Source organism: Leptonotus elevatus, chromosome 1, assembly GCF_054856555.1.
Source record: "Leptonotus elevatus isolate MCC_2025b chromosome 1, RoL_Lele_1.0, whole genome shotgun sequence".
In the NCBI taxonomy this organism is placed as follows: domain Eukaryota; kingdom Metazoa; phylum Chordata; class Actinopteri; order Syngnathiformes; family Syngnathidae; genus Leptonotus; species Leptonotus elevatus.
This window is the reverse complement of record NC_141239.1, coordinates 24,427,792-24,439,054: the sequence shown is the minus strand read 5'-3', so window position 1 is coordinate 24,439,054 and position 11,263 is coordinate 24,427,792. Positions and strand designations below refer to the sequence as shown.

General features: G+C 39.1%; 1 protein-coding gene across 1 annotated transcript; it reads left to right on the top strand.

Annotated features, from left to right (window-relative positions):
* The first annotated feature begins 5,340 nt into the window (after positions 1-5,340).
* soul5 (heme-binding protein soul5) lies at positions 5,341-9,505 on the top strand. The gene is made up of 7 exons (XM_086083505.1): positions 5,341-5,372; positions 5,502-5,561; positions 5,834-5,927; positions 6,017-6,137; positions 7,001-7,140; positions 8,907-9,070; positions 9,272-9,505. Coding segments are annotated over exons 1-7 (669 nt in total). The 5' UTR covers positions 5,341-5,370; the 3' UTR covers positions 9,360-9,505.
* Positions 9,506-11,263: the final 1,758 nt, after the last annotated feature.

Sequence of the window (11,263 nt, the reverse complement as noted above, 5' to 3'; positions counted from 1 at the left end):
TCTTTTGTCATCTGCGTGTTTATTAAAATGTATTCCTGGGTTTGCCGTTCTGACTTTTGACCAATTTACATGTCAGAGCCCCACACATTCTGTACGCATGACTTGGAAGCCAGGCTGACTAAAGATTCTTCATATTTAAGGAAAACCTGCACTACAGCATTAAAAGGTAAGCAGAGCTGCAGTGTTAGCACAGATTACTGTCCGCTTCTGATAAGCAGTGCAGTCATCAAGCTGAGTCTGGGGCGGTATTTGTGCTTGGCAATGGGCCAATCAGAATTTCTGGTACACTGATTTGACTGAATTTCGGTGGCTGGTTAAGTAAAATAAGTAAAAATGTCTTAAAAATGTCAAGTCTAATTTTATATGGGAACTCTCACAGTGAACCGTCCTTCCAACAACAAGTGATTTCTATTAAGTGTGACAAGTAGATGTTAAGTGTGCAGTAGTTCTTTTGTATGTTGACTAAAGAATGTCACAGATATTTTTTAAGACACGAGTGAGAACTTACTTCAATTGTGAAATAAAAATGAATAATATGTCTCCTTTAAAGTGCATCTCACTCTCCTACTGACCTATTGCTCCACCCATCACTCATATTTGAAAAACGGTGCTTAAAGGAGGCACTGCCCGGAGAACCGTTGGGCACCCTGCGGTGGCAGAGCGACTACGTCAGATTCAAGAAGTGATGTCGGTAGTCTCCGCTTGTCCACTGAGATGCCAAACAGCCAAATTATGTTTTTAAAGTTCCTAAAAACAGATTGGTCAAATTGACCCCAAAAAAAAGGGACCAATCTAGTTGGTACTTATGTGTCCGACAGATCCTTTGGTTAAAAAAACCACTCTAGAATGGTAGGTGTTTGCAAACAATATATATATTGGTGATTGGGCCAACCGATACAAATTGATCATTCTGACCAAGATATTCGATAATCTGTGTTAGAGGCTGGCATTTTTTCGAGAATCCCGCTGGTCATGGGATTCCCGAAAAAAAGTACCACTGATTGTCACACCCACTTAAGTGGGGCAAAATTCGTTGTCCGCATTTGACCCATCCCCTGAAGGAGCGGTGAGCAGCAGTGGGTGGGGGCCACGGTCAAGGAATCATACCCCCCAATTCCAACCCATAATGCTGAGTGTCAAGCAGGGAAACAAAAAGATCCCATTTTTATAGTTGTTGTTCTGACCCAGCCAGGGATTGAACCCACAACCTCTCGGTCATGCCAGGGTAGACACTCTACCACTAGGCCAATGAGCTGGTCATGCCAAGTGATCTATCTAGACACATATTTCCATTTGTAAACACTATATTGCAATCACTTAGAATAATTAATTAATACATTTAGAATACAATAAATACATTTCCTAGTGATTTATGTAACTTACTTTCTATTAAAACTAATTTCATTGGTTGTTTGGCTAACCAATAAAATTGGTATGCCCGTAACCACCCCGAATGGTCAATGTCTGACCAATCTATTGGTTAATCAAGCCAATATGAGCCTAACCTACTAGATTAGTAGTTAAAAAAAAATATATATATTTATCCAATCCATTTCTAGAGTGTAAGATGGCGTGCAGTTATGTGAAGCCTTTTTGGGGGTGTTTGCTTTGTGAATGGCGGACGGGAGGAAAGGTGTTCTGTATTCACTGAGCAAAACAAAAGGTTGAGGACAAAAGTGGTAAAATGATCACCATTTTAGCCGCTAGGCCACTCTTTCAGTCGTAACAATGTGTTCCACTACTTGTACTTAATCCTGCGTGAACGCTCATAAAACACTGCTATATCATCCTTATTACTTCCACAGTACTGTTTGATTATTTAGCGGTTGTGCTGTGACAAATCCAAATGAAAATCAAGTGTAATTCTATGTTTTTTGTCATTTGCCTTACAAGCGCAATTGTGACAGAATATCGAGTTCCAGTGTGGGAACACGCTGGCAGTTCTTGTTGTTGTGAGTGGACACAAAAGACGGTATTGTTGGTAGGCCACTCAAACAAAAGTTTCTATATAAGTGCTACTCTCACACACAGTCATTATGCAGGCCATACTTTAACATGGCATTGTTGTTCCCAAGCTTATCTTTTGGAAGAGATGTTCGGTACCTACAAACATCTGAACAATTTTAAAAAGTAAATTAGCTATCCAGTATTACTTTTTGAATTTACAGGCTGTCCAGAAAGTCACTATAATCACTTCAGATTGTATACTATTTGGTTTCAGGTGTTCGTTTGACGTACGTGAGGCCATCAGCATTTGACAGCTTAGGTTAATTTTGTGGTCTTTGTAAGCATACCGTCCCATGCCTGTGGCTCGCCAATTGACCTTTTTTTTCTGTCCCCGACTGCGGTTCAGCGCCAGTTTGAGAATCTTTATTGCCGTTTCGTTTATGTTTTTTATGGTTTTATTGAACATATAAACATAAAGAAAACACAAAACACATTACAAGTTTAAAATATGAATTGAAGTCAAAAAAGAAAAACACGAATACGCTGGGGGATACAATTTTTAGTATGATATCCATGGCAAGTTTCTCAAAAAGGATCTGTTCTTGACAAACCACACAGCAGAAGGCCTGCTACTTGCATCACTGATGAAAAACAACAACAAACAAAACTAGAAGAGGTGTTCACGCAAAAGCTTCCCATAGAGCTCTGCTTCAACAAAAGCTCAATTCAGTGGGTGCATTGAGATTGATAAAGCTTTACCTGGACCAACTTGAGGTTGTTGAAAGGCTTCAAGTATGTTATAATGCTCAACATGAATCCAGTAACACCAGGGAAAGCTTATAATTCTTGAAAACATTGCTGAATCAAGCGTTTGTTGATGCTGAGTTCCAGTGGAGGCTTTCTCTGGCTTTACAGGAACGCCTGCTCTAAGAGTTCTGTCAATATGGTGGTTGTAGCAAGTCTACCCGTTGGGTAGTTTGTCAAGAAGAGATTCTGGTTCAAGAAACTTAGCATGGATAGAGGAAATTGTACTTGGCGTTGGAGCAATGTTACGGCCATAATGCCATCAAGCTTCACAAACTAGGGGCCGATCTGCAGTCAGGGACAGAAAAACTAGGCAACTTTACAAATTTACCAAAACTGTAAAGCGTAACATGTACAATTCTGATGGCCTCGAGTCTGGTTGAATAACACTTGAAATTAAATATAGTGTCAAATAGAAAGCATATAGTGATTTTCAGGATACCCTGTCGATTGGGATTTTATTTTGATGTTTCCCTGCTTTTTTCCTCATGAAATAGTCCATTAATAGCTTCCTGTTGTGAAAGAGCAATATACATAACGTTGAGTTATCTTACCTTGGCTTGTCTTATCCAGTGTAGTATTTAGTCTTGCCTATTTTGTTATCTTAACTTGTCTTATCCAGTCTAGTCTTACCTTATCCTGACTGGCTGACTGTCTCATCTCAGCTCAGCTCATGTTCACACTGCAGATCTTAATGCTTAATTCCGATTTTCTCAGCTCAGCTCAGTTTATCTCAGCTCATCTTATCTTAGGTCAGTTTATCTCAGTTAAATTTATCTCAGATCAGTTTATCTTAGCTCACCGTATCTTAGTTTATCTTAGCTCATCGTATCTTAGTTTATCTTAGCTTATCATATTTTAGGCTATGTTCACACTGCAGATCTTAATGCTTAATTCCGATCTTTTTGAGTAAGCGTTCACATTACCTAGTAATTACGACCTCAGTCTGTCTGCTTTGTGGACGTAATGCGTCCTCAAAGTGACCCGCAAGCGCAGAAGAGGATACGTCACTCACAACACTGTTTGCGGAAGTAAATACGTATGGACCAGCAGTGTGTCAGGGCCACGGACATTTATAAGTCCGTTGTCGGGGCTCATATTTTTACCATCTTATATCTACAGAGGAGTGATGCAGGTAGGAATAATATTTTGTGAAAATGAGGCAAGCCTGTTTAACGCCTCATCATACGGGGACCTCTCCTTTTTTCTCTCTCTAACGATGACGTCACGTCATTGCCGTGCGTAATAAATGAGCCATCTGCGTGGCAAAATTACTAATATCACCACCACAAATGTCATCTTTATACTTCATGTTTCAAGTGGGATTAAATTTAAGTCACAACATGATACTCGAAACAACTTTGCCGATTCACGAACGTCTCCCGAGCCGTGCGGAACTCGCGGATGCAGCCAATGAAGAGGCCCGGTGTTTACAGGTCAGCTATATTTACGCATACAAATCAGTGTACACATTTGTAGATTCTCGTTACGTATTTGTGACTTCAGTTATACATTTGTAGATTATTTTTGCACATTTGAGACTTCAGTCACACATTTGTGGATACTTGTTACGCATTTGTGACTTCAGTTACGGGTAAAAATTATTTTTTTTACATATTTGTGGATCGAAATACACATTTGTAAATAGTTTTGCTACAATAATGGCCCCATATTAATGCTCCTTAATTAATTAACTATATTAATGCGGAGCGCATATTGGACTTTTGATGGCGTCGAGGTCGGATATACGCGACCTGGCCGTTGAGACTGCGGTCGCATTGCAAAAATTTGGATACGTATCCGATCTAGGACCACATATGAGAGTGACCCAGATCAGATGTGAAAAACTCGGAATTGAGCCGTTCGGACTGACATAAAAAAGTCAGATACTGGTCGCATTTAGGCAAAAAAATCTGATCTGGGTCGCATTTGCCTGCAGTGTGAACGTAGCCTTATCTTATCGGTCCCTTCTGGTTATATCCCATCCATTCCTGACTTTCTAATCTTTTCTTACCTTGTTTTATCTTATCCAGTCCTGTGCTATCTATCAGGTTTTGATGTATTTTTTAAATTGAAATTAACTGATAATACCTGCAACTGAAACACCTCAGATAATGTGTAAAACTTAAAACATATTGTCACTGTCCTGCGAAAAGCACTTATGTCCATTTAAAAAAAAAATGTTTTTAGGATGTCTGCATTTAGTTTCATTCCATGAACGTACAAATGTAAAAAAAAACAACGACAAAAATAGACATACGTTTTTTTCACAGGACAGCGACGATATACAATTCTAAGTGAAAGCCTGTGCTCATTAAACATTAAAACAATTTTGATATATGTTGTTCCGAACATGTGACCACATTACTAGTTCAGTGAAATGCAGGTAATCACACTACAAAAGTGAGACAATTAATAGAAGAATGGTGCAGAAGTACAATGGATAGCAATGATGTTGTGTAGTGTTGAATTTCATCAGGTATCACACATGTACAGTACACAGTGTATGTTGCGTTTTTCTTTCTTGTATTGTCTGGACTTTCAGGGTGTGGCCACTTTTCCTTTTATAACTCCTCTTGGCGTCTTGCTTTGCGCCACTGCACCAAACAATCTTCCACCATGTAAGTATTCGACACACATTTTCTCGCCGCGGGTGAACTGCACATCATGGAGCATGAATAAGCACTTCTTTATTTTACTGGCTGAACCCGTTCTTACTGAGCAAAAAACTTTCAATCATTTTATCCCAGGTTTCTACTTGCAGGACTTGTTGGCTGCCTACTAGCCCTCACAGCTGAGGCCAGAGTCGGGTAAGAACATTTTCAAGACATTTAGCCCTGTGTCAGATGATATTGACAAAATTGTGCCATATCTGGAAAGGGAACACTTGTATCTCAAATCATCTTTCCAAACTGAAATGATTGGAAATGCCATTAATCAATCTGTTACAACCTCACCAAAAAAATAATTTAAAAAAATCACAAAAATATTTGCGAAAGTGTTTTTCATGAGAAAAGTGGCAATCTTACAAAAAAAAGCAGAGAAAAACAAAACATAAAGCATTGGTGCATTGTCGCCACAGGAACTGCTCCGAGATCTCTGATGAGATCCCATTCAGTACTGAGACAAGTCAATGCCTGCTGTTCAAGGTCATCTGCAAGACTGACAAATATGAGGTGAGTGAGAAATAACGTCAACAGGTACAAACAGAAGTTGAGTTGTCACTCTGTCCACTGCGGGATGACGACCGTGTGTCTCTCGCTAGGCGCGCCACTATGAACCTGCGACGTGGGTGTCAACCAAAGAGTACTCGTGGTCCATGGACATTGCCTGTATGAACGCATTTATGCGCCTGTATCACTACATCGACGGTGACAACGAGAATGGTGCGCGTATACTGCAAAATTTCTACATAAAATAATCAACAGGATGTTTTATGTACATACAGCAGATATAAAATGTCTACACCCCTGTTCAAATGCCAGGTTAAAAAAAAAAAATAATCCTAATATTTTCCGCCATTAATGTGACTTGTAATCTGTAAAATTGAAAAAAAAAATCTTTGGAGAAAAGAAATAGAAATAAGCAACTGAGATAATGTTGTTGCACGTGTGCACAACTTATCACTGGTGATATGACTGAATTCATTAATCACATGTAATATTAACTGTTCTGTTGAACTGTTCACCTTGTCAAATGTCCCAGTTCCCAGTACATTATCCCACATGCATGATTGTTTTTGTCATGGTGCAATGAAACCTAACCTTGCCAGCAAGATGAATTCTCGCGGTATTGCCGACCTTTTTTAGGTTGGACCAATCAGGCGCTGTTAAGGCAGGACAAAACCAATAAACGCTGATGGCGGGGGGGAAACAAACAAACAGACAAATGGATGCTGAAATTAATTATGTTCTCGCAGAATTTCTCACCATTTCCTTGTTGAATTTGAACAGCGAGAGGCATTTCGTGCATTTTTATCTGGTAAGGATGTCGTTGCCCCCCCCCCCCCCCCCCTCCTCCCTATGACAGGACAGAAGACGAGATTTTCATCCGTTCCTTTGATTGGTCAAAACAAATGTGCAAAGATGCCGCATCGTCCAATCAGCTCGAAGTATTGTACAGCAAGTCCCGCCTTTCCCAAACGGGAAACAAAACCTGACATTTGAACAGGGGACTTTTTCTATCAACTGCAGTACTTTATGTTGTGCATGTGCCTTCAATGCTCTCGTGTGATTTTGTCCCTTTCCAGGACAAAAGATTGAAATGACGTCACCTGTTTTGGTCAAGATAGGTGAAAAGAAGTGGTTCTGGGAAGAAAAAGAATTCACAATGAGCTTCTTGCTGCCCAAGGAGCACCAGGCCAAACCTCCAATGCCTTTGGACCGCAAGGTAACATCATGTCACGATCAGACAAAATCAATCATTGCTGATTTCTGGTCAAAATATTTTTTAACAAGAATTTTTTAAATGTTAGAGACTACACAAGCCGGAAAGAATCTTTATGCATGATGTGCTCACTGCTCTTATTACTGTTTCTGGTGTGACCAGCACAGCACATAACTATATCGGCTGTAGTACCAAGACTGACTGACCTGTCATAAGCAGTACGGTAACAAAATGCATCCAGGCTGAGAAGAAATCGCTAAACTAACTGTCATCTTATCTGATAACTGTGCTGCTCTTAACTTGGCATTAATGAGATTATTTGTGATCATAAATATTGGCCAGATTTAACATTTACGATTGTTGGCCCTGACTGTTTACCCGAGCGGATCAAGAAGGAAAAGTCACTCTCATAATCGCTCCAAGATAATTTTTCAGAAAAATCCAATAATTTGACTTTTGCTGATTATCACACCACATGATAATTGTAACTGACATTTACAGATATCTGAAAATCGTCCCTTTGCTGCTTTTGATTGGAAGGGGGAGAAATATCTCTTAACAAACCCCAAACAACAAGATGGTCGTGCACAATAATCTTTCAGAGACATCCAATAATTGGGCCTTTACTGATTTTGATTGTGAAGGTGGAAAATCACTCTTACGACCAGGGTTGGGAGAGTTACTTTTAAAATGTATTCCGTTACAGTTACAAGTTACCTGCTAATTGTTTTGAGTTAGTAACGTAATCCAAGTACCATACTATTAAAGTAATGTAACTATTACTTTGGATTACTCCAATACCAAGTATGCTCATGAAGTCAAAATAAAAATAAAAGTCACCACAATTTATATTTCTATAGTTATTTGCAGAAATCCTTGTGTAATTGGCAACCATTGAAATGCTTGTACAGTATAGATATAGTGATTGATTGAAGGCCACAAACAGACACAGACAGATAGATATCCCATGAATAGGGAGAAAAGGGACAAATTATGCTTTTAAAAGCATATTTCCATGGTCATTTCACCCACGCACACATGCACTAATAATGCTATGAGGATGAACACGCGTGACATTAACTGCAAAATCAACTTTTTATCACAGTCACGAATTTAGCCATATTGTGTATGGTGAATTGGTGGGAGGGATATTTGTTTGTTGAAGATGTAACTCACATTATGTTGTAGCAGCAACTAGCAAGAAGCTCAGCGTAGCATGCCGCAGGATCGACTCTCAGCTGAAACTTTTCCTTTGTTAAAGATAAATCGGTCCTTCAACAAGACAAGTATGTTCCAAACCGTAAATACCGGTGGCCACTTACTTCCTCCTTTCGTCCGTGAACCCTTTTAAACAGGCCGCGTGCCCGACACGACTGTCAACAAGTCTCTCTCTCTTGCTTGCTCTCTCTCTCTCGCCCACTCGCTCTCTTTCTCGCCTGCTCTCTCTCTCTCACTCGCTCTCTCTCTTTCTCGCTTGCTCTGATTGTAGGATTTGTAATCCCTCAAAATAATCCCCATTTTTACTAAATGTACCTGTAATTTGATACATGTTATTTCCTGTAACTGTAATGGAATACAGTTACTTTTTTTTTTTCATAATCTGATTACGTAACGGCGGTACATGTATTCCGTTACTCTCCAAGCCTGCTTACGACACTCTACACCACAGGTTACATCCAACAATTGGGACCTTGTTGACTTGATCACAAGGGAGGGAAAATACTGGAATTTGTTGACACATACTCTGCTTAATTAACAATTGCCTGCAGGTGTTCATCAGTGATACGCCAGCTTTAAATGTGTATGTGCGGAGCTATGGCGGGTGGCTAAACTCGATGAGTGACTGTCATCACAGTGATGTCCTGATGTATGACCTGATGAAGGACGGCGCTTACTTCGAAGACGACTGCCACTTTGGCGCTGGATACAACAGGTCATTTTCTTATGTTTAGGTCGGCGCACGTTTGAATTACGGGGATGAATTGTGTGCTACAGTGGCATGCAAAAAGAATCATTGTTATATTTAACTTAAGTGCAATTTGGCTTTTAATTTTGAAGAATTGTTTGTACTTTTTTAGAAATAACCCGTCTCACTCACTTGATGAACATATGTGTGTGTTTGTGTGTGTTACAGCCCCATGACATTGTGGAATAGGCACAACGAGGTGTGGGTGATCGCTAAAGGAGACCCTGTGTGTTCAAGCAGTGAGGAATTGGACTGATGCTCGCACATTGTCTCTTTAAGAAACCCAGTAGCCTAAATGACAGATTGGGTCTGCATCTGACATTTTGAAAATAATAATAAAAGAAATTTTAAAACGTTTAAAAAAATTGTTTCTGAATACTAATCAATAAAGAAGTAGTACTAGTTTGCAACTGATTTTTGTCATTTTTAAATGTTGAACAATGCTCATGTATCTACTGATAGTGTCCAAACCTTTGTTTGTTATTGTGATGTAGTTTGCAGTGGTGCAAATTAATCGCTGGAGCCTATCCCAGCTGGCTTCGGACAGTAGGTGGGGTACACCAGCCAATCGCAGGGCACACAGAGACGAACAACCATCCACACTCACAATCACACCTAGGGACAATTTGGAGTGTTCAATTAACCTGCCATGCCTGTCTTTGGAATGTGGGAAGAAACTGGAGTACCCGGAGAAAACCCACGGGGAGAACATGCAAACTCCACCCAGGAAGGCCGAAGCCCGGACTCAATCTCACGTCCTCTGCACTGGGAGGCGGACGTGCTAACCAGTCACCCACCGTGCCGCCCTAATTGTGACATAAGAATTATTATTATTATTATTATTATTATTATTAATACATATTTTGTTTGATTTGGGATGCAGTATACAATATAAATTTAACAATTGATAAATATTAAATAATGATTATTATTATTATTAATAAACAATATGTTTATTATTGGTAATAGTTTTATGCCTTGGGGTTTTGTACTGTGTTGTACTGAGATATATTTAAAAAATAAAATAAATACATAAATCAATAATAAAGATAATTTCTACTTGCTATTGTGCAAGTTTACCTAATAAAGTGTATGATTATAGCCGTTTTTAGCCACCAGATGACGCCAAAATGCCCAATAAATTACCTCTGAACCTGTATTAAATTAAGTTTGATCATCAGGGGTGTCACATTTTTTTTAGAGCATTAAAAAAAAAAGAGTCCCTTTTTTGGACACTATTTGAAACAATGATTGCGTAACAATCAAGTTAGTCAAATAATGTATGATGAGAGGAAGATCTAATTCAAGTTTGAGAAATATCACTATAGGCTTGCTTAGACTCAAATGTCATAAGCATCTTAAAGTAACACTATTTTCCTAGAAACATGACAATGAATGCAACCATCCTCGAATCCTAACTTTTGAATACAGACCTGCTTAAGCGCAATCACTGACTGTTTAGCCTTATATGTGAAAAGTGCATATTTACACGAAAGCACACAGCAAGTACCAACCTAGTTTGAATGCTAACCTGTGCAAGACCTCCCAATTGACTTTCAAAATATTCAACAAGTGATTGTGATGTTGCATACAAATACAATATAATTTTGATATGAAACACGCTTGGATTGAGCTTGTAAACTAAACAATGTTAGCTAATATTAATTTATATCAATATGAGACTGGCATAAAAAAAACGGTATGAATGCCCATTATTTGAATACAGTATTTTATTTTATAAAGTATAATTCTATAGAGGGCTATTTTATTGAAAAACTAAATGAGGAAAGTTTGAGGTTTTGGGTGGAAGGATAGGACAGATTATTGTCATTTCAGCGGGGGAAGATGATTTTTGTATGATTTATGTCAAAGAGATCGTCATTGGAGGAGTTGTTTCATAATCCACTTCCTTGGCGACTCCATAAACAATACACAACACAAAGGAACAAAATGGAGATATGGAATCTGTGAATGACCACAATTTGCAGCGGTGCACTATTGAGTGTTATCTTATCAGGTCTCCAGCTCAAGAGCGATGGCTCATTGACTTCACTACAGTAACATTCCAGCAGGTGGCTATGTGACTGACTGTCTAGCGCACGCAGGCTAGGAGTGCCAGTCAGTAGAGTTTTTTTCTTTTTCTTTTTTACGACTACCGAT

What these genes read in the sequence shown, in the direction of transcription:
- soul5 (XM_086083505.1), top strand. An exon ending in GCAAGACTGACAAATATGAG is followed by an intron (nt 5,928 to 6,016) that starts GTGAGTGAGAAA and finishes GTCTCTCGCTAG; the next exon opens with GCGCGCCACTATGAACCTGC. An exon ending in CAATGCCTTTGGACCGCAAG is followed by an intron (nt 7,141 to 8,906) that starts GTAACATCATGT and finishes AATTGCCTGCAG; the next exon opens with GTGTTCATCAGTGATACGCC.